Raw genomic sequence first — 27,902 nt, 5'->3', positions numbered from 1 at the left:
CATGAGATATTTAGACTACCATTTTCTGAATTGACTAATACTTGTGAGCAGCTGATATGTTTACTACTGCAGATTTATAAAATCCTGACTTTATCAGTGGAGTATGGTAATTAGTGCATCATGTTTTTCAAATAATTAAGTCACTGGATTCACAGATGGAAATTATTTTTTTCCCTAGAGTTGACCTTTGGCAGAGTTAACTGCTAAAAGAAAAAAATGTATCAAGAGGGGATTTGTGTTACTTTTTGAGACACTCTCATCTTAAAACTCAATATATAGCCTTGAACTTTGGCTTTCTCTGCCTTCCCAGTATTGAGGTTACAGGCAAGATTACAGGCATGAACTTCAATACCTAGTTTATTCCATGCTAGGGATTGAATCCAGGGCCTTGTGCATGCTAGGCAAATACTTTTACCAACTACACAACATCCTCAGTCCTATTTCATCTTTATTTTTAGAATATGAATTAGTTATATATTTAAATTAGTGGAAAAAATTAAACAGAATTTCTTATGTGCAACAGTTCTTATAGTCTCCTAAACCATTTGTTACGGTTACTATTCTTCATAATGACATAAAAGCTTTTTTGAGGCTGGAGAGATGACTCAGTGATTAAAAGCACTTAGTATTCTTGCAGAGGCCTTGGGTTTGGTTCCTAGCATCCACACTTGATGTTTTATAGCCGCCTGTGATTCCAGTTCCAGTGGATCTGATTTTTTGGCCTGTCAGGGAAGTTGCATGCAAATGGCACACATACATATATTCAGGCTCACATATATATTAGATCTTTGGGGCTGGAGACATGGCTCAGTGGTTAAATATACTTACTTTTGCAGGGGACCTAGGTTTAGTTCCCAGCACCCATATGGTAACTCACAACTTCCTGGAACTCCTGTTCTAGAGAATCCAGTAGTCTCTTCTGGCTTCTTTGAGTTCCTGCACATACATAAGCTTCTGCAAACATGCACTCATGCAAATAAATTTTTTATCTACAGAGTAGGTTCCAGGTCAGGCTCCAAAACTATACAGAGAAACCCTGTCTCAAAAAACCAGAAAAAAAAAAAAAACATTTTTAAAAAAAAATCCTTGAAAACTAAAGAGTCCTTAGGAAATATTTATGAATCATTTATAGTCTTCTATGGTCTACACATATGTGAATGGGTTGAAAGCTTAATGTTTAAAATCTTCTTGTTTTATATGTTCAAAAATTATCATAAAAGGATACATAAGGCCATTTGCATGCAATATGCTTTGAGCACATCTCTCCCATACTCTGCTACCCTCCCTTTTTCCTTCCTCTTTCATCTCTCCCTTACCCTATCAGTCCCCTGAGGGTTCCTTCATTTCACTTAACTTTCATGTCATCAGTACAGACATGATTTTATGTTTGTCTTCCTGAGATCGATTTAATTAATTTCATATGATTTTCTCTAGTTGTTTCCATTTTCCTGCAGTTAGCTTAACTTCATTATTTAATGGGTTCAGGCTTGAACTAGCATGCCTAGCTCAAAAATCAAGTATCTTTTTGTATATTTTTTTATTTTCATTTCTATTTTATTTTCATTTCATTTCACCTTTATATTTTCATTTCTAGGGATGCTTGGAGTTCATTGGGTGATATGACTAAAGAAGAAGCCATGATTGCATATGTTGAAGAAATGAAAAAGGTACAGAAAATAATGCATAGTAGAGAATAAAAATAGTCAGAACAGCTTCAATTTACTTTGTGTGTGTGACAGTAGTCTTGGCTGAACCCATGTCATCCAACTACTCAACTATTGAGCTATATGTCCAGCACCTCTAATTGATTTTATTTTTTTTTGAGACAAGGTCTTATGTAGCTTTAACAGCTTCAGAGTTGATCTGTGACAGAGATGACCTGGTTATCTTCCCTCTACTTCCTGCGTGCTGGAATTATGGACAAGCACCATGCAACCCAGTTTTACTCGGTGTTGGGAGTAGACCCCCATGGCTTCATGCATGCAAGCCAACCAGACTAACTGACTACATGCCCAGCCCTGTCTGATAATAGTAAAAAAAACTGCTTTTGAACAAAAGGAAATCTGTAATAAGTGAATTAGTCCACCTTCTAGAGGGTTTTTAATAGTTTTTATTTGGAAAATTCAGAATGATATTTTTCTGTGTCTTTTTAGTATTGCCTATGCTACTCTTTTGCTGTGCCCTTTGTTACATTTTCACAACTTTTATTTACTGGACTTTGGAACAGAGGGCAGAGTTAAATTTTTTAGCTGTTATCTATTTCAGTAGCACAGAAACAAAGGAGTCCTTCAAAAGCAGAGCGAATTAAAAGGCATTGTGGTTTGATAATTCTTTCTTTTTAAAAAGTTACACTTAGTTACTTATATGTGTGTGTCATAGTGCATGTATGACACTTAGAGGACAGGTTATAGGACTTGGTTCTCTCCTTCCACTGTGTGGGTTTTAAGGATTAACCTCAGATTGTCTGGCTTGTCACAAGTGCCTTTACTCACTGAGCCATCTTGTTTTATTTTATTTTATTTTACTTTTTTGAGACAGGGTTTCTCTGTGTAACAGCTCTGGCTGCCCTGGCACTCACTCTGTAGACCAAGCTGGCCTCAAACTCACAGAGTTCTGCCTGCCCCCACCTCTGGAATTCTGGGATTAAAGGCATGTGCCACCACCGCCTGGCCCACTGAGCCTTCTTGCCAACCTCTTTCTTAACCTCAAATACTGTATAGACATATTCAAGATATATTTCTATAATTCAATATAAAGTTGAACTGACATTAATATTTACCCATTTTTCTTGTCTAGTTTATTAAGTAATGGTTTAGCCACAGTTTAAAGTAAGGAAAGGAGCTGGGAGTGGTGACTGATGTTTTTAATTCCAGTAATTTGGACTCTAAAGCAGGAGGATTGCTAGGAGTTGAGGCCAGCCTGGGCTACAGTGCTAAGACCTTGTCTCATCAGGGCATGGTCAAGCACACCTTTAATCCCAGCTCTTTGGAGACTGTGGCCAGATCTCTATGAGTTTAAGACCAGCCTGGTCGATACAGGGAGTTCCAGGACAGACAGGGGTACACAGTGAGATCCTGTGCCCCCCTCCAAACAAAAAACAAAGCCGGGCGATGGTGGCACACACCTTTAATGGCAATATTCAGGAGGCAGAGGCAGCCAGAACTCTCTGAGTTTGAGACCAGCCAGGTCTACAAGAGCTAGTTCCAGGACAACCTCCAAAACCACAGAGAAGCTTTGTCTGGACTCTCTCTGTCCCCCCAAAGGAACAAAAATAAAAAACCCAAACCCCAAAAGAAACAAATGGATGATTCTAAATTGTCTCATAGTCTTGAAGGTATCAAAGAATTTATCAATTCCTGCTTTATCCTTATGTTCTCCTAGAAACTTCCTTAATGTCAAACAGCCGATATAATTTAATTCTAGCTCTCTTTTCTGTTTTTTAATAAACTCCAGATTTTAATGTATAACGTAAAGATTATCACTTAAGATAATCTTTTCATGTGAAGCCCTCATAAAATAGTCTCAAGTGAAAATATTTTTAAAATAAAAAAGTTATTTTAATTCATGTGTATGTGCCTGAGTATATGTGGACCACATGCATATAGGAGTCCTCAGAGGTCATAAGTGGAGTTACAGATGGTGGTGAGTCACCATGTGGGTGCTGGGAACTTAATCTGGGTACTCTTTAAGAATATCAAGTTCTCTGGCTGGGCATTGGTGGCGCATGTCTTTAATCCCAGCACTCAGGAGGCAGAGGCAGGCCAATCTCTGTGACTTCGAGGCCAGCCTGGTCTCCAGAGAGAGTGCCAGGATAGGCTCCAAAGCTACACAGAGAAACTCTTGTCTCGAAAAACCAAAAAAAAAAAAAGTTCTCTTTAACCACCAGCTGAGCCAACTCTCCAGCTCCAAGAATACATTTAGATCTTTGGTATATATATCCCTAGTATATTTAACAAAAATTTAATTTATATACATTATAAAATTAATGTATTCCCTTTGAGGAGTCTGCTAATAAACTTCAAATCTGAAAATTGACAAACTGAAAATAGTGGATTTTGTACAACTACAGACCAAGTTAATAGTTGGTGATTTTACAGTATTTCTTTCTCTTAATTACAGATTCTTGAAACTATGCCTATGACTGAGAAAGTTGAAGAATTGCTACATGTTATAGGTCCATTTTATGAAATTGTAGAAGACAAAAAGAGTGGCAAGAGTACTGATTTGACCTCAGGTTGGACAATATTATGTTTCTTTTCAAGACACAGAGTCTTGTGTGCAAGGTCAGGCCAGATTGGCCTCTAACTCATCATCTTCCTGTCTTACTCCCCCATGTTCTGGGGTTACAGGCATGTGTAATCCTGTTCTGTACTGTTTTACTTTTTTTTTTTTTCTTAACTCAGCAACTGATATATTATGCTACACTAATACCTATGTGTTCAATTTTCTCTTTTACTTTCACATGCCAGTCCGATTGGAGAAAATCTCCAAATACTTAGAAGGTAGGAATAATGAAATCCATGTAAAACCACTGTTTAAAATTGATAGGACAATGGGGCTGGAATGATGATTCAGTGGTTAAGAGCACTGGCTGCTTCTTGCTCTTCCAGAGCTGGTATGATTCCTAGCACCCATGTCAGGCAGCTCACAACTGCCTATTACTCCAGCTCTAAGCTATCATCAGATGCTTTCTTGGCTCTGTGGCCACCTGCACACACATGGAATACACTAATACATACCTTTAAACACAGAATTAAAAATAAGTAATGGTGCTGAAAAGATGGCTCAGTGGCACTGGCTGCTCTTCCAGACATGCTGGGTTCAGTTCCTAGAATCAACATGGTGGCTCACAGCCATCTTCAACTCCAGTTCTAGAGGATCTCATGCTCTCTTCTGGCCTCTGTGGGTACCAGGAATGCAAGTAGTGCCCAGGGTTACATGCAGGCACAATAATCAAATAGAAAATAAAATGAAATAATTAAAAATACTAATATAAAAATAAATAATAAAAAAGTTTAAGGAAAAAGTAATTCTGCACAGATACATAAAACATAAATTTATCTATGAATTGTTATTTAAAGCAAACACATTGTATGAGATTCTTTTTTTATTTTATTTTTTTTTTGGTTTTTCGAGACAGGGTTTCTCTGTGGCTTTGGAGGCTGTACTGGAACTAGCTCTTGTAGACCAGGCTGGCCTCGAAGTCACAGAGATCCACCTGCCTCTGCCTCCGGAGTGCTGGGATTAAAGGCGTGCGCCACCAATGCCCGGCTCACATTGTATGAGATTCTAAAATATTATTAAACTCTTAAGTTTTCATGTATTAAAATATGCCAAGTGGTTTACTTTTATATTACAGAAATATAAAAGAATTAATAGTTTTTTGTGTTTGTTCATTTTCTTTTGTTTTTTTTTTTTTTTTGTGGGGGGGTGGTTTTCTAGACAGGGTTTCTCTGTGGCTTTGGAGGCTGTCCTGGAACTAGCTCTTGTAGACCAAGCTGGTCTCGAACTCACAGAGATCCACATAGATCCGATGCCTCTGCCTCCCAAGTGCTGGGATTAAAGGCATGTGCCACCACCACCTGTTTTTTTTTTTTTTTTTTTTTTTTTTTCTCCTAGACGTGGTTTCTTTGGGTACCTGGCTGTTCTGGATCTTGCTCTGTAGAACAGGCTGGCCACAAACTCAAGAGACCAGCCTACCTCTGCCTCCTGACTGCTGTGATTAAAGGTGTGCGACAGCACCCCACAGGTTGTTTGTTCTTAATTAAACTAAAAAAAATATTTATTTAGGGCACTCATGCCATAGTGCCGAGAGAAAATTGTGGGATCCAGTTATTTCTACCATGTGAGTCCTGGGGCTGATACTCGGGTCCTCAGGCTTGGTAGCAAGTGCCTTTACTCACTGGGCCATCTCATTGGCCAGTTTTGTTCTGATAAATGATTTTGCTTTATGAAATACACTAGCAATACCATGAATCAAATGCTTTTCTAGCATATTTTAAAAATATTTGTTTATTTAGAAACAGTTTCATGTTGACAGCACTAGCTTTGAACTCATTATGTAGATGAGGATGACCTTGAACCCTTGATTACTCTGTTTCCACCTTTCAGGGTTGTTGGGTTATGGGAAGTGTGCAACCATGCCTGCCTGCTTGCTTGCTTGCTTCTTTCTTTCCTTCCTTCTCTCTCTCTTTTCATTCTTGCTCTTTCTCTCTTTCTTTTACAGGGCTTTTTTATATATAGTCCTGGTTGACTCAAAACTTACTATGTAGAAGAGGCTGACCTGGAACAGTTATCGTTTCTTTCACCTCCTAAGTACTGGACTTTTTTTTTTTTTCCCCAGACCGGGTTTCTCAGTGTAGCCCTGGCTGTCCTGGAACTCCCTGTAGACCAGAATGACCTCTAACTCACACACAGGGATCGGCTTACCTCTGTCTCCTGAATGCTGGGATTAAAGGGGCATACCACCACTGCTTGGTTTGGTACTGCAATTTTTAGGTTTTGTGAGATGGGGCCTCATTGTAGGCCAGGTTGGTCTAGAACTCACTGTGTAGCCCAGGCATTTGTTGTTTTTGTTTTTAAACTTTTCTGTACATTTGAGCATGCCATATATAACAGATTATTTTATTTTATTTTTTTTGGTTTTTCGAGACAGGGTTTCTCTGTGTAGCTTTGGAGCCTATCCTAATCGCACTGGAGACCAGGCTGGCCTCAAAGTCACAGAGATCAGCCTGCCTCTGCCTCCTGAATGCTGGGATTAAAGGCATTCGCCACCAACACCTGGCTAACAGATTATTTTAAAGAATTATTTTATTTTATCTTATTTTATTTTATTTTATTTTATGTGTATGGTTGTTTGTGCACCTGCACAAACACACCTGGTGCCCTTGGAGGTCAGAAGAGGCCATCAGATCTCTTGGAACTGGAGTTACACATGATTGTGAGCTCCTTTGTGGGTACTGGGAATTGAGCCCAGATCCTCTTGAAGAGTAGACAGTGTTCTTAAGCACTGACCCATTTCTCCAGCTCCTAGATCATTTCGTAAACAGATTTATTTGTATTTTATGTGTATTGGTGTTTGTTCTGCAGGTATGCCTGTGTAGCACTTGTGTGCCTAGTGCCTAGGGAGGCCAGAAGAGGGCATCAGATCCCTGGGAACTGCAGTATGAATGATTGTGAACAACTGTGTGTGTGGGTGTTGGGCATGGCATCTAGATCCTAAGCAGCCAGTGCTGCTATCAACTGCCATGTCAATCTCTCAGCCTCTTAGGAGTCTTTTGTTCTTTATGAGGTCAAGGAAGTTCTGTTTTATTCTTTATTTCTTTACCATTTTTATAACAAGAAATTTGTGATTTTGTTCTTTCATCTGTATGACAATCATGTAGCTCTTGCCATTTAGTATGTTAATACAGAATTTTACATAGATGTTTGGATGTTGAGTAGTGTTCATTATCACATAACTGCATTGTTGTTATGTTTTCTGCTGTCAGGTGGTTTTGTTGCAAATGTCTATTTGATGGAGGTTTGGGGGTTCTTGTTACATTTGATGAAGATGTTCATGGGTGTGAGTTTCTTTTTATGTGTGTATGTACTTGTTTTCATTTTTTTTCTTGTTCTTGTTTTAAAAATCAAAACCAAAAAAAATTCTGCTCTCATGCTTAGCATACACAAGGTTCTAGATAAAAAGCCTAGGTAATACATACTTAAGGACTGGGAGTGACCATTATTAGTAGAATACTTGTCTATCATGCATTAGACTCATAGTCTGAGCCAGGTGTTGGTGGCACACGCCTTTAATCCCAGCACTCCGGAGGCAGAGGCAGGTGGATCTCTGTGAGTTCAAGACCAGCCTGGTCTACAAGAGCCAGTTCCAGGACAGCCTCCAAAGCCACAGAGAAACCCTGTCTCGAAAAACCAAAAAAAAAAAAAAAAAAAAAAAAAAAAAGAGACTCATAGTCTGATTTTTAGAACTACAAAACAAACTATTGGAGATGTCATGATTTTCTAACAGAAAATAGACTTGAAGTTTTAGTCTTTTGTTTGGTTACTTAGGGGGACTTAAATTTTAAGAATTTGACCTGGCTGTTAAAGGTATATGGATATTTTGGAATTTAATGTAATTGTATTTTTTTCTTTTTAATGATTTTATTTTTCTTCGAGATAGGGTTTCTCTGTGTAACAGCCCTGGCTGTCCTGGAACTTACTTTGTAGACCAGTCTGGCCTTGAACATACAGAAATCTTCCTGCCTCTGCCTCCAGCCACCACTGCTTGCATGCATGTGTACACACCCCAGTGTGATTGTGGGGATCAAAGGGTAATTTGCAGGAATTGGCTTTTTTCCATCCTGTGGTTCCTGAGAATTGAGTTGAACTCAGGTCAGGTTTGTGTCAGGCATCTCTACCTGCTGAGACATACTTCTGGTGCCAAAGTAGATAAAGTAGATTTTTTATAAGAGAAAGCCAAAAAGTTTATGGTAGAAGATTACTTCTTTTTTTCTGTTTTTATTTATTTATTTATTTATTTTTTATTGGTTTTTCGAGACAGGGTTTCTCTGTGGCTTTGGAGGCTGTCCTGGAACTAGCTCTTGTAGACCAGGGTGTTCTTGAACTCAGAGATCTGCCTGCTTCTGCCTCCTAAGTGCTGGGATTAAAGGCATGTGGCACCAACGCCCAGCTCTGTTTTTTTTTTTTTTTTTTTTTTTTAATTGTTGTTTTATCTGATTTTTGACAGGGTTCAGTAATATAGACTGTGCTGACCTGAACTCAGGATTCCTCTTGCCTCAGCCTTCTTGAATGCTGGGATGATAGGTACCACACCTAGCCTTTTCTACTTTCTTTAGTGTTCATTAGTATGCTAAAAACACTATGCAGATGGTATTCACTGTTGTTTCTCAAAATGTGGTCCAGAACTCAACAGCAGTGGTAATACATGGGACTTTTATGGATGTGGACAAACTTAGATCCCTCTAAAACTACTAATTGTGTACCCTGATTAGATCTCAGTTGATTGATAAGCACATTGTAGTTTGTGTCTTCTCTTAGGGTAAACTTTGGCCAATACAATTTGCTTCTTTAGGCAATGAAATTGATGTTTTAAAAAAGTTTATATCACTGGCAGTGTTGGTGCATGCCTTTAATCCCTGCACTCGGGAGGCAGAGTTTGATGTCAGCCTAGTCTACAGACTGAGCTCTAGGACAGCCAGGGCTTCACAGAGAAATCCTGTCTTGAAACTCCTCCCAAAAAGTCAGTCAGTCAGTCAGTCAGTCAGTCAGTCAGTCAGTCTTTGTCTGTCTGTCTGTCTGTCTGTCTGTCTGTCTATCTCTCTATCATATCATCTACATTATAAATACATAAAAATTAGGCTGTATACCCCAGGCCCTAAAGATAATACAAAAAAAAATGTAAATAGTGCCTATTCAGCAACACAAATGCTGAAGTTGAATAATGGCGTGATTATCATGGCACAGAGCCATGTAGCATTCTATATCTAATAGGAAGAAATTAGGCGGGCATTGGTGGTGTATGCCTGTAACCGCAGCACTTTGGAAGCAGAGGCAGGAAGCTTACTGCAGGTTTGATTTTAGTCTGATCTGCATAGTGAGTTCTAAGCCAGCCAGTGCTGTAGTGTGAGGCTTTATCTCAACAATTTAAATGGAGTCCAGTTATATTTTCAGGAAGAACAGCGAGACTGATGGTAGGGCTAAAATAGCATGTTGATGTTTTTAGCAGCTAGCAAATTGTTTTTTTTTTTTGTTTGTTTGTTTGTTTTGAGACAGGGTTTCTCTCTAGCTTTGGAGCCTGTCCTGTTGTCCTGTTGTCCTAGAACTTGCTCTGTAGACTAGACTGGCCTAAAAATCACAGAGATCCACTTGTCTCTGCCTCCCAGGTGCTGGGATTAAAGGTATGCACCACCACCTCCTGGTGCAAATCATTTTTTTTTTCATTTACTAAGTATGAAGGTCATTTATGTTCCAGTTTATTTTTTTGATTGATGTTAATTTCAAAATTAGTTCTCCCTTGGCTTCAGAAAGGATAGTTAAGATAGCTTTATAATTTTTGTTGTAAACTGGCAATTGAAGTAATTTGTGTAGTTATAAATAACTAAAAGAATAACATTATGTATATATTTTTAATATGATATTTTATGTGTATGAGTGTTTTGCCTGCTTGTATGTAAGTGGAACTAGAGTTACGGACAGTTATAAGCCACCACGTAGGTGCTAAAACTGAACCTAGGTACCTTGGAAGAGAAGCCAGTGCTTTTAAAGTCTGACTCATTTCTCTAGCCTCCATTTTTAGTATTATAATTAAAAAATGATTTACCAGTTTTGTTTTACAAATTCCAACATTAAGATATATTAGCATATTACTGATTTAGGTTTTATTTCATGTTTTAGATCTTGGCAATGTTCTGATCTCTTCAAATGCCAAAGCTGTTAATGGTAAGACTGAGAGCAGTGATAGTGGAGCTGAGTCTGAGGAAGAGGAGGCCCAAGAAGAATTAAAAGGAGCAGAACAGAGTGACAGTAATGGTAAGTCTTGGGTAACTAATACAGTTAATAATTTTGTACCAGATAAGATAAAAGGACATAGAGCATTTGCACTGATTTTATTTTTTTGTATATTAATGTATGTGGTGCCATTTGTGGTATTGACTGTATATCAAGGTTTTCTGTGGATCAAAATGCTCTACTATGGAATATACAGGCAGCCAGCCTTACTTAATAATGAAATATGTGTTAATTGAGGGTGGACAAGAGTAGGCTATTCTCACAAATAAGTGCATATTGTATTACATAATTTAAAAAAGGATTATTACTTTTATATTGTGTATGGGTGTTTTGTCTGCATGTATGTCTGTGTACTGTGGTGCATGCAGTGCCCTCAGAGGTTAGAAAAGGGCATCAGATCATTTGGAACTAGAATTACTGATGGCTGTGAGCCGCCATATGGGTGTAGGGATTTGAAGAGCAGCCAGTGCTCTTAACTGATGAGCCCTCTCTCCAGCCCTTTTTATATAATTTCTTAATTTTAATTTTTGGGAAATAATGCTTCAGTTGTCCCTGGCTGGCCTTGAATATGCTCTGTAGCTGAGGATTGGATTAGAGGTGACTGTTACTATGCCCAGTTTATGCATTGTTGGCATTTAAGGCCAGGGCTTCATTAATGTTACACAAATACTCTACCAACTGATCTACTTCCCTAGCCTCATTTTGTATTATTTTAAGGTGTTATTTCCGGTGTGGATATATGCATATGTACTAAGTTGTTTAGCATTTTATCAAAAATAAAATTAATACAGAGAATAGAAAGTAGGTATAAACTTTACTTCCTGAGGATTGAATCCAAGGACTGGCACATGCTGGGCAAACATTCTACCACTGAGCTATACACTCAGCTCTTTGTATTTTGAGACTGAGTTTCTCTATGTAGCTCAGAGGTGACCTTAATTTTAACAATCTTGATTCTTTCTCTTGATTGTTGGGATCACCTCAGGCATACATTTTGATGAAGGAGTATTGGAATCGTGGGGTGCCACATTCTGGTGCCCTGTTAGTAGAAGGATAAGTAGTTAAAATTTTCGAAAGGAAAGAGGCACTGAAATTGCACAACTTATCTTTGCTTCTGCAGTCCGCTCTTTATGTATCAGTCTGGTAATCCTCTTCATTTCTAGGTTTCTAGAGCAGTTTGTCTGTCTGAGTTAATGTAAAAACATTAGGACATTATTCTAGGGGATGGAGAGGTGGCTCAGCAGTTAGGAGCACTGGCTGCTTTTCCAGAGGACCTGGGTTCAATTCCCAGCCCTCACATAGAGACTCATAGCCACCTGAACTCCATTTTCAGGGTATCTGATGCCCTCTCCTGGCCTACTAGGACACTCACTGAGCATGAATGTGTTATACAGGCATACATGTAGGCAAAACACCCATACACATAAAAATAAAATTAAAAATAGATTTAAATTTTTTATTTTTAGAGACAGGTTATCTCTTTGTAGTTCTGGTTGTTCAGAAACCTGGTATGTAGATTAGGCCTCAAATTCATAGAGACTGGTCTACCTCTGGCTCTAAGTGTTAGGATGAAAGGCATGTGCCAACATATGTGCCCATATATGCATGTGTGCACACATATAAAAATTTTAGCATGTTCATTATTTATTTATTTATTTATTTAATTTATTGTGTTTGTGTGTGCGAACACATGCATGCATGGATGTTGTTTGTTTGTGTGCCCCCGTGCACACATGGACATCAATGGACATCAAAACCTTTGGGGGTCAGATCTCTCTTTCCATCATGTGGAACCTGGAGATTGAACTCAGGTCAGCAGACTTTACAGCAAATGCATGAACTTGTTGAGATACATAACTTTAGCTCAAGAGATTATGTTTAGAGACAGGTTTGGTGATGTAACCATATAGGCAGGAGGCTGAGGCAGCAGGATTGCTATGAGTTTGTCGTTAGCCTGAATTACAAAGTGAATAGTAGGCCATTTAAAGCTACATAGTGAGACCTTTTTTCATAAAAACAAAACTCAGGATTTGTTGTTGTGGTAGACACCTTTAATTTCAATATTTGTGAGGCATAGGCAGGTAATCTGTGAATAGGGTTATATAGTGAGACCCTGTCTTGACAAAACAACAACAATAAGCAAGCAAAAACAAACAAACAAACCACAAAAGAGGAAGATACAATTGTAAGTCCTTTTTTCATTTTTAGATTTTGTTTTGTTTTGTTTTGTTTTGTTTATCTGAGAGTCTGTGTGAGCATACTGATGCCTGCAGAGCCAGAACAGGGTATCAGATTTCTCTGGAGCTGAAGCTCTAGGCAGTTGTGAGTCTGATGGGTCCTCTGAAGGACAGGAAGTGCTCTTAACTGATGGGCCATCTCTGCAGTCCAAGATGATGATGGGGATGAGTTTTAAAGGGTTTTATAAGAGTCATGGGGAGTGGGAGCATTTTGAAAAGTTAATATGAGTTTTGGGTGAGCTTTGGCATGTAATAATAGCTCCCCTTTTGAGGATCCACCCATGCTCCCATCCAGATAGGAAGCCCTTCAAAAGGATTGTGGTGATTTGGGAATTGACTAGAGTCTAGAACTTCTTTTATTTTTTTGAGTTAGGGTCTTTCTTGTAGCCCTGACCTGGTACTCTCTATGTATACCTCAAATTCACAGAGATCTACCTGCTTCTGCCTCTTGAGTGCTAGGCTTAAAGACTTAAGTCACCATGCCTGGTTACTAGGTCCTTTTATGCATCTCACTTCCTTTTTTTCCCCCCATACAAGATAAGAAAATGATGAATAAATCAACAGATAAGAATTTGGAAGTCATCATTACCAATGGCTTTAAGGATAGCTTTGTTCAGGATACACACAACGATGTTCATACCAATTCCTCCCCGAGTGGCAGAAGCAACGAAGAAGCAAAACCTGTAGATCACACCTTGGAGCAGACTGGAAACACTGTTGTCTGTGTTCACCAAGGTATTGTTTTCAAGTACTTCTTTGTCTAACCTTTTTCCTACAACTAAAATATTCTTTAAACAATTTTAGGATGTTTAGGAATAGTTTAGGACTTAAAATCTCTTATTTAGTAATGTCTTCTTAGGGTTGTAAATACTACTGTAAGGCTTTGTTACTTTGAAACAGTGAATTAGAGCCAGAATGCTTTCTTATGTTTGTTTCTTTTTTATTTTTTCATAGTGTGTAGTTGTGTGGGTAACATGGTAAGTCTGTGGTGTGTGTGTGGAGGTCAGAGGACAACTTGATAGAGTTGGCTCTCTTTTTCCATCATTTGGGTTCTGGGCATTGAACTCAGGTAGTCAGGCTTGGCAGTAAACTCCCCTACTTTCCCAGCCATGAACTGTTTTATCAGGACCCAGCTCTGTAGACCTGGTGGCCTAGAACTGGTGTGGTTCTCCTGTCTTTACCTCTTAAGTGTGGCTGTAATCCTTTCAGTTAAATATATATTATATGTACATACATATAATATATACTTATACACACTATATGTTTATATGATATATTTATTGACGTGGAACCAGTGGTGGAATACCTGTAATCTTAGCACTTCAGAAGCTGAGGCAGGAGCATTGTGGATTTGAGGTTAACCTGAGATGCATACTATATACTGTGACTTGGTAAGACAGATTTCATTGCCAGAATGAGTATACTATAGTACTGATGAGTTGTGAAGAATAGAATGGAATATGTTTTTATTGTATAATTATACTGTCTGGACATTTGTTCATATTTAGATACAAATGATGATCACAGTGAAGATGCTTCAGGAATTCATCATTTGACAAGTGATTCAGATAGTGAAGTATACTGTGATTCTATGGAGCAATTTGGACAAGAAGAGGTAAAGATGACATTTTCCAGTTACAAAATTTCAAAGTGGTATATTGAGTATGTAGAATACAATATGACATTCATGTACAAAAATGCCATAATAAAACCTATTACTTTGCATGCTAACAAAAATTAACAAAAAACAAAAACAAAAATGCAGTGCATAACTTCTGTTAGTAGCTAATAAACTTATTCATTGCTTTGAAAACATATCTGCTGTAGGGCAAAGTGCTTGCTATGCAAGCCTGCAGATTTCAGATCCCCAGAACCTGTGTAAGTCTGTAGTACATTTGTAATCTTAGTACTCCTATAGTAAGATGGGAGCTGGTGACAGGAGAATCCTTAGAAGTTCACAGGCCAGCTAGGCTGCTGTACGTAGTGATGAATGACAGAAGACCTTGTTTCAGGTAGAAAGCAAGGACAGACATCAGAGGTGGTTGTCCTTTAAATACCACATGTATGCTGTGACACTCACTGTTAAAATGACAGCCATGAACACATTGGAATACACACACACACACACACACACACACACACACACACACACACACACACTAAAAAATACCTTGAAAATGTTTAAACATTTATAGTTTTATTGTGTGTGTAAATAAAAGTGTATAATGCTGGGGGATGGTTTAGTAAGATCACTTGCTGCATAAATATAAAGGAAGGATCTGAGTTTGAATACTCAAAGTCCATATCAGAAGCCATGTGTGGAGGTGTGCACCTTTAATCCCAGCACCCAAGAAGCAGAGGCAGGCAGATTTCTGTGAGTTCAGTTCAGCCAGGGCTATACTGTAAGAACTGGTCTCAAAGTAAAAAAAAAAACAACAAAAAACAAAAACCCTATGGCTCTATGTACCTCCACTTCAGTACTGTGGGGAACAGAAGAGAGGAGGGTTACCTGGGTCTCCTGGCTGTCAGCTCTAGGTTCAGTGAGAGATCCTGTGTTAAGGGAATAAGATGGAGAGTGACAGTGACAGAGTAGGCTACTGTTTACCCTTTGGCCTCTGCATGTGCATGCATGGGCGCACATGCCTATACTGATACATGGGCATATCCAATACACATGCTTTCACACACACATACCAAAAGAGAGAAATACACACATAATTAAAAAGCAGAGGGTAAACTGTTTATGCTACTGTCTTTGCTAAAACATTGATTAGTGAAGAAAATTGAATAATCTTCAAGCATAAATTAGTTCTTCATATTGAGTATATTGCTGTCCGTTAAAAGTTTTAGTTTAAGAGCTGGACAGCTGGCTCAGCAGTTAAGAGTGTGTACTCTTGGGGCTGGAGAGATGGCTCAGTGGTTAAGAGCACTGACTGCTCTTCCAGAGGACCTGGGTTCAATTCCAGCATCCACATGGCAGCTCACAACTGTCTGTAACTCCAGTTCCAGGGGATCGGACACCTTCACACCAATGCACATAAAATAAAGTTAAATAAATTATTTAAAAAAAAAAAAGAGTGTGTACTCTTAAGAGTGCTCCTGCAGAAGACCCAAGTTTGATTCCTAGCACCACATCAAGACAGATCACAACTGCCAGTGAATCCTACCCCAGGAGACCTGATGCCCTCTTTTGGCCCACATGGGTATTGTTCTCATTTGTAAAAACCTCCACCCAAACCCACACACAAGATGCACACATATCTCCATAATTAAAAATAAAAATAAAGCCTTTAAAACAAAAAAACACTTTTAGACAAACTAATCTTCAGATTTTAGTCATGATTCAGTATTGGAAGAACAAATTAAACCTAAGTCTGTGTTTGGGTGTACTGGCCTACACCATTAATTCCAGCAGTTGGGAGTAGAGGCAGTTACATCCTTGAGTTTGAAGCCAGCTTAGTTTACATAGAAAGTTCCAGGCCAGCCCAGGCTACATAGTAAGACCCTGTTCCCTAGAAAAAAAAACAACCAAAGGAACAGCAAGGAAGTTTTACTTTCAAGGCAAAGTTGTATTATATAGCCCTGGCTGGCTTGTAACTCCCTATGTACACAAGGCTGGCATTGATAGAGATCCACTGCTTGTACTACCCAAGTGCCTCCCTTGTGCATTACTTGGATAGTTCATTTCAGTCACCTTTTCTTGTTGATCCAGGAATGGCTAGCTTTATGTTAACTTGATATAAGCTAGAGTCATATGGGAAAGGTGACCCTCAGTTGAGAAAGTGTTCCCACCAAAAGAAAGTCTATGGGATATTTTCTTCATTATAATTGGTGTATTTGGACCCAGATTACTGTGGACAGAGCCACCACTTGGCCCATGGTCCTGGCTGGTGTAAGAAAGCAGGCTGAGTAAGTTGTGAAGAACAAGCCAGTAAGCAGCACTCTTTTATGGGTTATGGGTTCCTGCCTCTAGATTCCTACTCTGATTTTCCCCAGTGATGACTTATATGCTGTATGGTAAAATAAACCCTTTCCTTCCCAAGTTGCTATTGGTCACGGTGTTTAGCACACCACACAAACCCTAACTAAGACACCTGTGGCATCAGTTTTTATATACCTATATCTGAAACATTATCTTTTTTTGTTCTCCTACAGCCTTATCTTAGTATGTCTCAGACTGTCTAGTCCTCAGAGCTTTTCTTTCTCTTACTTTCTGTGTTCAGTTTTTTAAGACCATTACTATTTTGTTGTAAGTCCTCAAACATCTTCCATCCCAACTACACTGATGGTTCATTGTCATTCTGAAACCTCTGATTTATCTCATATTCATTTGTTCTTTTTTGATTTTGTTTTGAAATAGGGGCTGACTGTGTAGCTTTGACTTGTCTGGAGCTCACTATATAGAACACACTGTCCTCTAACTCATAGAGATTGGCCTGCCTCTGCTTCTGAGTGCTGGAATTAAAGGCATATGCCACCATGCCTGGTCCATACTCATTTGTTCTTAGTTGAAGTTCCATCATTTTTTTGGAAATCTTTCCTGACCAAGCCTCAACCTGTTTCCAGTAAGGGTTAGGTTTTTATCGATTGACTTCTGTAGTATCTGCCACATACCGTTTTTTCACAAATCTTATTGACAGTGCAGCAATAATCTCTTGTGACTCCCTTATTCAGGCTGTGAGCAAGGATCCTCTTTGCTTAGGGTTGCCTAGAGTTGAGTATGGTAACTAAGGTAAGCATGTCGTTATATCTTGAGTGATTGATAGACGTTTGGGAAACCTTACTTTTTGCTCATTGAGTAAATCAGGCATATCTCAGTTATTTCCTCTATATGGGGTGCTGAGTACAAGTTGAAGAGTATTTTAAAGAAAAAATATTTTCAACAGGAACATGGAAGGACCCTTTTAGAAAAATGGTATTTATATCACCATGAAAACTTTTGGTATATCATTTATATTCTTAACTTTTAACTGTCATTTTAAATTTGTAGTCTTTAGTAGACAGCTTTATGTCAAACAATGGACACTTTCAGTATTACTTAGGTGGTGATTCCAGTCAGCGCTTGGAAAGTTCTGTTTTTTGTGAAGATGCTCAAATATCTCCTGGAACTGGCAGCCTTGGGAAAATGGTAGTCGTGGAAGGAAAAGGTGGTGAAGTAAAGCACGGAGGAGAAGATGGCAGAAGTAGCAGTGGAGCTCCACACCGTGAGAAGAGAGGAGGAGAAAGTGAGGACTTCTCTAATGTCAGAAGAGGGAGAGGTGCGTATTCCTCATTCACTGATTCATTTTGATTTCCGATGCAGTCTCATTAACTAGCTCTCTCTGGTCTAGAACTTGTAGTGATCCTTCTACCTCTGGCTGCCAAGCATTGGTGTGGCAGTGCCCAGCTTTATTTTTTTAATCATTTGTGCAGTGTTTTCTAAAGTAACATTTGCGTGCACGCACGCTCGTGCACGTGCACGTGCACACGTGTACTCTACACGTAATGGCATGCATGTAAAAATTAGAGGACACCCAGGACATGAGGCTTGGCAACACATGTCTTTACCTGCAGAGCCACCTTGGCAGCCCATTCATTATGCTGTATGTCTAAGGAGTCACATCGAAGCTTTATTTGTTTTTCTCTCTGAACCATCAGTGACTGTCCTAACTGTGCTGCCAATTTTGAGTCCCTGTGTGTAAGTCAGTCAGAATTATTTATCTTTGCCTTATTTGGATTAAAGGAAATCATTTAAAGCTGACAAATCAATAAGAGCTAAGGAACACTGAACACTAAAATAATTAACATAGTGATATGGGCTGGCAGGATGGTCAACAGGTAAGTGTGCTTGCTGCCAAACCTGACAACTTGGGTGGAAGGAGATATAACTGATTTCCACAAGTTGTCCTCTGACCTGCAGTTCCTGCCTTGGCATGAGCATGCCCTCCACCCTGACACAAAACAAATAAGAAATGCAACAATAATAAAAAAAGGAATAGTGATGTGATTAGGGAGTAGACTAGATGTGAGTGTAGAAAAAAGTAAATATATTTGTTATTATTTTGGTAAGAAATAAAGATATTGTGAAAGGAAAAGAATGAGAGAGAATGAATACATAAAATTATAGTGTAGAGAGCTGTTGGTGATGGTGCAGGCCTTTAATTCTAGCACTCCAGAGGCAGAGGCAGAGGCAGAGGCAGAGGCAGATAGATCTCTTGAGTTTTAGGCCACCCTGGTTTACAGAGTGAGTTCCCTGTCAAAGCAAATTGAAGCATAGAACAAGGGGTGTAGCTCAGTCATAGCTTGTGTTCAGTCCCCATCACTGAATGAGAAAGGAAAGGGAAAAGGATTGAGAAATAACTGTTTGCACAAAGTATGGATATTCTCAATTTTCAATAGGGTTATGTCCCAACACATCCCTTATTAATTGTGACTATTATAAGTTGAATATGCATGTAGCCTAACTGCCTTCACTATACTCAGAACACGTGCATTGGCTTACTCTTGGGTAAAATCATATAACAAAAAGCCTATTAAAGCAATATACTATATTTCAGGGACTGGAGAGATGGACAAGATGGAGAGATGGTGGTTAAGAGTATTTGTTGCTCTTGCAGAGGACCTGGGTTCAGTTCCCAGTACCCATATCAGAGGGCTTACAACTGCCTGTAATGCCCGTTCCAGGATTGAGCACCCTCTCTGGCTCTTTGAACACCTGCTTGCACATAGTGCACAGACATAAACATTCTCTTTCTCACTCTGTCATACATACAGATAAATCTTTTTGGTTTTTCGAGACAGGGTTTCTCTGTGGCTTGGAGGCTGTCCTGGAACTAACTCTTGTAGACCAGGCTGGTCTTGAACTCACAGAGATCCACCTGTCTCTGCCTCCCGAGTGCTGGGATTAAAGGCATGCTTCACTACGGCCCGGCACACAGATAAAACTTAAAAAAAAAAAAATACTGTACTAAAGGTGAAAAACACAGTTGTTACATGGGTATACTTTTGCACCATTGTAATGTTGAGAGATTGTAGGTAGAATCTGTGCATTCAGTAGAAACTTTTGTACACTGAATGCATAAAAGTAGAGAGGAAAATCAGTAAGGGATTGGATTAGTTTCCTAGTATTCCAGTTTATTGACTTTACATAGATGTAGCTCTTTCCTTGTATTATAAATAGAACTGTATCTAGAACTCAAAGTAACTGGGGCATGCTTTAACACTTGATCTGCTTATACAAATATTGAACAAGAGGATGTGGGAAAGGCAAGAAGCAAAAAACCCTTGATTTCTGTTATGAGGAAAGATTTGTAACACTCCATTTCTACAAAAATACACAGTAATAAAAACCATTAGTTGTGCTGGGTATGTAGTTCAGTAGTAGAGTGCATGTCTCATATATGTAAGGACATAGGCTCAAGCCCCAACAAAACACACACACACACACACACACACACACACACACACACACACACACACACACACACGAGGGAGGGAGGGAGGGAGGGAGGGGGAGGGAGGAGGGAGGGAGGGAGGGAGGGAGGGAGGGAGGGAGGGATGGAGGGAGGGAAGGAAGGGAGGGAGGGAAGGAAGGAAGGGAGGGAGGGAACACATATAAAGGACAAACACAAGAAACAACAAAAAACCTCTTGTTAGCCTTCTGAAAAGTAAGTTGGCAATACTAAGAACCCTGACAAATTTGTTATCTTTTGATCCAATAATAATTATTATTGGAATCTGTCCTAAAGGAGGTATGATGGTTAATACTGTTTGCTAACTTGAAGGCTTTAGAGTCACCTAGGAGACAAGCCTCTGGGCATGCCTGGGAGGGATGTTTAGATTGGGTTAGTTGGGGTAAGAAGACTTTCCTGAACTAGGTTCTAGTTTAACACAAAGGAGGAATTGAGCTGAGCACTCGTACTCATCATGCTCTGCCTTCTAACTTGAGACCAGTGTGACCAGCAACCCCACGCCCCTGCTGCCATACCATTCCTGCCACGATGGACTTGGCCTTGACTGGAAGCTAAACCAAACCTTCCTTTTTCTTAAGTTTCTTTGCTCAGGTACTTTTTTGCAGCAACCAGGAAAGTTACTAACATAGGAGACAACAAAAATTTAGAAATGGACTTATATATGAAGGTATTTATTACAACATTATTTATATTAGCAAAAATGTGGTTTGAAGCCCGAGAGCTGGTAAAATCACTTGCTACAGCACACACCTGATGACCTGAATTCAGTCCTGGAACCTATAGTGAGGGATAAAAACTGATTCCTGAAAGTTGCCCTTGACTTTTACACATGTGACATAGTGCATACACAAACACACATCCATACATATCATACAGTCACACACAGAACACACACACACACACACACACCACACACACACACACACACACTAATTGTGGTTTTTTTTTTTTTTTTTTGCTTTTTTGTTTTTTTGAGACAGGATCTCCCTGTAGAGCCCTGGCTGTTCTGGAACTCTCTATTTAGACCAGGCTGGCTTTGAACTCCCAGAGATCTGCTTGCTTTTTGCCTCCCAAGTGCTGGGATTAGAGTATATACTACCACACCCAGCCTTAAAACCATTGTCCTTTGTTATGTTTTTGAGACATGGTCTCATGTATCCTAGACTAGCCTTGAACTCTTTATGTAGCCCAAGCTGAGTCTGAACTTCTGTTTTTCTTGGATCTACCTCCTAAGTGCTAGGATTACAAGCATGTGCCACCATTTGTACAGAATGGTTGGGTTAGTTACTTCATGGTTCATATTAAGGAATTTATATGTAAGTTTTTGGAATAAGAGTCAATGATGGGGGTAAATGTTTGTAATATGATTTTAAAAATAGAACATAATTATGAAATTAAGACAATTTAAAAATCTGTGTATATAAAAAGAAATAAATGGCAATATAGAAAAATCTTAGTAGTTAGATATTTAATATGTATAAGGAGTATGAGGTTTATAATTTGGAAACCCTTTTATGAGCTTAAAATATTTTTAAACCAAGAAGGAAATTTTAGTTATTTAATGTAACTTTAAATACTTTAAAAACAAATTATGTTTTTAAAGCAGCTTTAATTATCTTTACAGTAAAGAGGGTTTAAATTTTTATAAAGAAGATTTATTTTATTTTATGTGTATGAGTGTTTTCACATATGTGTATGTGCGTCATGTGCATGCCTCTTGCCTGTAGCATTAAGAAGATGGTGTCAGATCCCCTGGAACTGGAGTTACAGATGGTTTTAAGTTATCATGCAGGTTCTGGGAACCAAGTGCAAGTCCTCTGCAAGAGCAATAAGTTCTGTTATCTGTTGAGCTGTCTCTCCAGCCCCAGTAAAGAGTTTTTAAACATGTACTCTGAACATGAATCTTCCCTATGAATTGCATAAACATTGTCATATACTAATAATTATGTACTGTCTTCCCCTAATATAGAAGTTTTTGTTGATGCCTTTAATCTTTTTTTAATTACTTTTTTTTATTTTAGAGGCACTCATATTTACATATCCATCCCCCCATTCCCTCACCCTTCCTTCCTCCCATATTCCCCACCAACCCCTGATTCCTTTAATCTTAATGGTTTATTTTTTATGCTTCCTGATTGCTTTTATTTTACTTTGTTTACATATCAAGGAATTAACAAGAAAAATGAATAATATACTATTTCTATTTGATAAAGAGACATTTATTCAATAGCTAACTTAATTTATTCTCTTAACAGGGCATAGAATGCCACATTTGAGTGAAGGAACCCAGGGTCGGCAAGTGGGAAGTGGAGGTGATGGAGAACGCTGGGGTTCAGACCGGGGGTCCAGAGCCAGCCTCAATGAGCAGATTGCCCTTGTGCTCATTAGATTGCAAGAGGACATGCAGAATGTCCTCCAGAGACTTCATAAACTGGAAACCCTGACTGCTTCGCAGGTAAGCTGCCGAGTCAGACTGTCTCATTGGTATTTTTTGTTTTTTGACTCTGTAAAGCAGTGTGGAATCTCTGTTGATGATACTTGCATAAATACCAGGTGTGTTTGTGGGTGGGGGTTGTGAGGTGTGATGGCATGGGTGGCTCATACCTGTAATCCTAATGTTAGGGAGGGGAGGCAGAGAGGATAGGAAGTGCAAGTTCAACTGCATTGGAGTTATAGGGCCAGCTTGGGCTAGACACCCTTTCCCAAAATAGAAACAAACAAATAAAAACTCCCTAAAATTACACATTTTTTTTCATTCTGTCAAAGTTGTTACTTTTCATTTTTATTTAAAGGCGAAATTATCATTGCAGTCAAGTAATCAGCCCTCCTCACAGGTAAGAGTTTTAATTATAGTACATACTGGAAATAATTAAGCCATTTAATATGAAATCTACCTTTTAGAGCATTGAAGCTAAAAATGCATTTGGGACTGTGTCCCTTTTAATCTTTGCCCACTCTTTTCCTTGAGAGTGCTTTACTTTATTCTGTAATAAATTTATTTCCTACAATAAAAAAGTTGGATGTGTTTAAGTGTTGGAAGTCTGCTTACTGAACATAGAATAATCTGTCAGAGGAGAGATTTGCTACTAGTTTTAATTTTTATGAATTTTGCACTAAGAATGTCTTCAAGCCAGGCAGTGATGGCACACACTTTTTATCCCAGCACTCGGTAGGCAGAGGCAGTTGGATCTCTGTGAGTTTGAGAGCAGCCTGGTCTATAGTGTGAGTTCCAGGACACCAAGGCTACACAGAGAAACCCTGCCTTGAAAAACAAAAGAAACAAAGAAATGTCTGCAAGTTTCTTTATGCAGTCTTTATTTGATAAATGACAAGCTTATTTTATTTTTCCAGAGACCATCTTGGTGGCCCTTTGCGATGTCTCCTGGTGCATTAACTTTTGCTATTATATGGCCTTTTATCGCCCAGTGGTTGGTGCATTTATATTATCAAAGAAGGAGAAGGTAATACCATAGGTTTATAATTGAAATGGTGCATGAACTCTTATAAGAGTAGTAGATATAACTGGCAGCAGTAGTTAAGGAGATAGGTACTTAATAGATACATTGTCATTTTGAACATCTGCTGATCCTGAAACTAAAACTGCCTTGGAAAAGGTATCTGTAGTTTTCTATGTATTTGTAAAAGGTAAAGAATGTTTTCACTTGAGTATGTGAACAATTTATACACCTTTAATTTATGTAACATGACAGTCACTATATGCTTCATAAGTTTTATGGATTAATGAAAACATGATGCTCTTAAAGGTCATTTCTAAATAGCTTTAATAGAATATCAGAAGCAGCAGTCACTGTTAATATGCATACTCTTTGATGATACAGACCTTAAATCACTTCTACAATAGTTACATATTTTAGGTGTGTTTCAATCCTTTTTCTTTTTTTATTATTTTTATTTTATTTGTGGGTATATTGGGTGTAGAGCTCAGGGCCTCATACTAAGAAAACAGTTTACCACTGAGATGTACCTTCCAGCCCCCAAACTTTTCATGTTTCTTTTGTAGAACGCCAGTGGTTAGGGCTGTGGAGATAGTTTCGTAAGCATGAGGGACCTGAGTTCGATTTTCAGTACCTACAGAACAGAGCTGGGCATGGTTGCGCATGCTTGTAGTATCACTGCTAAGGAGGAGGTTGATACAGGATAAGGGGTTTGCTGGTTAGCCAGCTTGGCCTGCTTGGTGAGTTTCACTGCCTCCATTAAAACAGTAGTTCTTAACCTTCCTAATGCCTTGACCCTATAATACAGTTCCTCATGTTGTGGTGACCCTCAACTGTAAAATTATTTTCATTGCTACTTCATAACTGTAATTTTCCTGCGTTATGAATGATAATGTAAACATCTGTGTTTTCCAATGGTCTTAGGCAACACTTGTGAAAGGTTCCTTTGACCCTCAAAGGGATTTTGACCCACAGGTTGAGAACCATTGCTCTAAAACATGGCAAGTATCTAAATTAGTGGCTCTCTTTTTTTTTTTTCCCTCCTTTTAAAGATTTATTTATTTATTTATTTATTATATATGTAGTGTTCTGCCTGCATGTATCTCTGCAGGCTAGAAGTGGGGGAACCAGATCTCATTACAGATGGTTGTTAGCCACCATGTGGCTGCTGGGAATTGAACTCAGTATCTCTGGAAGACGTGCTAGTGTTCTTAACCACTGAGCCATTTCTTGAGCCCAAGTCAGTGATTCTTAACCAGTGATAGCATTAGGAAAGTTGAGAACTACTGCTCTAGGGAATGATACCTGATGTTGACCTATGGCTTCTACATGCATTCAGCACATACACATACATGCACTACACACATGTGAATGTCTACACACATGTACACACATATATACAAAATATATAAAATGAAGGTAGTTGAGAAATTTGGCATAGAACAATAATTATTAATTTTTTAGATGTAAATTTGAAAAATCTTATCACATCATGAAAGGTTAAAAAACAAATGATACATTCAAACATGACAATCCATGCCTATAATCTCAGCATGTGTGAGGTGGGGAGAGGAGGAGCAAGAGTTCCAGGCTAGCCAGTGAAACCCTGTCTTACAAAAACAAAAAAGGAAGAAAAATTGTTTTAGAAGTTATACAAAATTAGATTTTTTTTTATTTCTCTTTGCTCTTTGTTCTTTGAGCTTGACTTTCAGTCTTTGTTTAGGCTGACTTGAGTGCAGACTGGCTTTGAACTTACAGTGGTATTCTGCCTTAGTCTCCCAATTGCTGGGATTATAGGTCTGTGTCATCACACCCCTTTGAAAATTGGACTATTTTTGTAAAATTACTTCATTCATTTATGTTAATACTTCATTGTTAGCAGAAGTCAGTAAAGGAGGCTCACTGCTTCTTCTAAGTATCCTTCTGGTTGTTCCAAGATGGAGAAATAATGATGTTTCTGCTTTATTATTGGGCTTTTCACTGTTTAGTGATCCTTCCAATTGCAACTTGTTCAGTACAACATGTTTTAGTGAGGTATGTTTAAACACAGTTTGTGGCTGAGTTGGAGGCAGAACCAAATTTGATAAGGAAATGAGTTTTAGGCTTGAGAGGATTTAGGTATCTTAATCTGGCATTTTTCCTGATTTTTATTTATTGATATAAAATATCCTAGTTATAATTTCTCCCCCCCTATTCCTTCTTGTTCCTCTGCACCTCCCTTCCTCTCCAGATCTACTTCCTTTCTGTTTGTCATTAGAAAAGAACAGGACTTTTAATAGATAAGAACCAAATATGACAAAATAAAATATATAAGATGAAGCACAAACTATCATATCAAAGTTGGACTTGACAACTCAACAGGAGGAAAAGAGTCCCAAGAGCAGTCAGAAGAGTCAAGAGACCTACTCGTTCTCACAGGGTCTACATTTTTTGAGACAGGGTGTCATTATATATACTCCTGGCTGGTTAAGCTATTAATTTGATGGAAATTACTATACTTCCAATACTATAATACTATATATATTTTTAAATTTTTTTAAAAAATGTATTTCATGTTCATTGGTGTTTTACCTGCATGCATGTCTGTATGAGACTGTTGAGTCTACTGGAACTGGAGTTCTAGACAGTAAGGAGCTGTCATGTGGGTGCTGGGGATTGAACCTGGATCCTCTGGAAGAGCAGTCAGTGTTCTTAACCACTGAGCCATCTCTCCAGCCCTGGAAAGCGTATTTTTAACCACTCTCAGCCTTCCCAGACTTCTAGATTCAGTTTTGTTGGGGATAGTGAACCTAACAGTTAAGATAAAATAAAAATTGGTAGAGCCATGTGGTGGTGGGCCATCCCTTTAGTTGCAGAGGCAGAAAGACCTCTGAGTTTGAGGCCAACCCTGTCTACAGAGTGACTTCCAGAAAAGCCAGGGAAATGCAGAGAAACTGTGTCTCGAAAAACAAAATAAACAAAAAAGTAGGAATGGGGAGGTTCTCAAGAGAATTTTTTTGTTTTGTTTTTTTTGTTTGTTTGTTTTTGAGACAGGGTTTCTCTGTGAAACAGTCCTGACTGTCCTGGAACTAGCTCTGTAGACAAGGCTGGCTTTGAACTCACAGAGATCCTCCTGCCTCTGCCTCCCAGTGCTGGGATTAAAGGTATGCATGCACCACCATTGCCTGGTGAGAGGAATATTCTTTAGCCCAGAGAGCAGATACTGACATAAAAAGTCAGGCCAGGGGAGCTGGGCATACATACTTCTGCAGAGGAAAGAGTCTGTAGCAAGCACTGGTATTTTAGCATGATGAATGCCATTAGACAGGGAGGCTTTACAGCAGAGGGACCTCCATATACAGTCCTCATAGAGTGTAGCTGGGGGAGAGGAAAGATTGAATTGCTATTCCTCTATTATACTATAATACAGTATAATACTATAATACTATAGTATAATACTATAATACTATATCCTCTATATCCTCTATTTTGTAAGTTAATTAAAGATATTTCAGTATACAAAACAAAGATTCTGTTAAGAACTTGAAAAACACTCTGAAGTTTTAAAGATAATGATTGATACTTATTGGCACTTTGGAAGATTGGGAGTTCAGGAAGGAACTAAATTGTTTGCTGCTTTGCAAAGGACCGTGTATAGCAATCTGCACCATGTGTTCCTTGATAAGGGTAGTGAACTGTGCAGGCACCCAACAGTTAACATTTCTCTACACCTTCGCAAGCAGTTGTCTTCAGAACCACCCATATCTCTTCGCCAGGCATTTCAATTTTCTTCTCCATGGGCATTTTGTTCCCGATGCAGAGACCCCATGTTGTTTAAATGTGATTATTTAAAATGTCACTCATGCCAAGGAAGTGTATATAAGAGGTTTTCTATAGAACTTAAGAAAGGGCCCAAGTGTTTGAAATATTACACCTTGTGGTTAGAGAGATGGCTCAGCTGTTAAGAGCACATAACATTCTTCCAGAGGAAGCACCCATGTTGATGGCTCAAAACTGTCCCTAACTGGACATTGTAACAATAACTCTTTCTGCCAGCTGCCCGAGCCCTGCCGCCATGCTAGTGCCCCCAAACAACACACAGAGTCTTATGTTAGTTACAGTGCTGCTGGCCAATGACTAGGATTTCTCATTTGCTAGCCCTGTCCTAAGTATCAACCATAACCATTAATCTATATATTTTATAAAGACTTTTCTTACTGAGGACGCTGGTGACATGCGTCCTCTCTTGCCAGGATCACATGGTGACT

At 38.8% G+C, this 27,902-nt stretch overlaps 1 protein-coding gene across 3 annotated transcripts in view; it reads left to right on the top strand.

Moving 5' to 3' along the window:
• Acbd5 (acyl-CoA binding domain containing 5) overlaps positions 1-27,902 on the top strand; it is a 39,042-nt gene that overhangs the window by 7,991 nt on the left and 3,149 nt on the right. For all 3 annotated transcript variants that reach the window (XM_035442793.1, XM_027405365.2, XM_035442792.1), the window contains exons 4-12: positions 1,595-1,667; positions 4,120-4,234; positions 10,399-10,533; positions 13,287-13,484; positions 14,258-14,364; positions 17,782-18,007; positions 22,456-22,655; positions 22,993-23,034; positions 23,552-23,661. In XM_035442793.1, coding sequence (XP_035298684.1) covers positions 1,595-1,667; positions 4,120-4,234; positions 10,399-10,533; positions 13,287-13,484; positions 14,258-14,364; positions 17,782-18,007; positions 22,456-22,655; positions 22,993-23,034; positions 23,552-23,661 — 1,206 coding nt within the window. The remainder of the gene's footprint in view (positions 1-1,594; positions 1,668-4,119; positions 4,235-10,398; positions 10,534-13,286; positions 13,485-14,257; positions 14,365-17,781; positions 18,008-22,455; positions 22,656-22,992; positions 23,035-23,551; positions 23,662-27,902) is intronic.

Source organism: Cricetulus griseus, chromosome 3 (assembly GCF_003668045.3).
Source record: "Cricetulus griseus strain 17A/GY chromosome 3, alternate assembly CriGri-PICRH-1.0, whole genome shotgun sequence".
NCBI lineage: Eukaryota > Metazoa > Chordata > Mammalia > Rodentia > Cricetidae > Cricetulus > Cricetulus griseus.
This window is presented reverse-complemented; position numbering and strand designations above follow the sequence as displayed.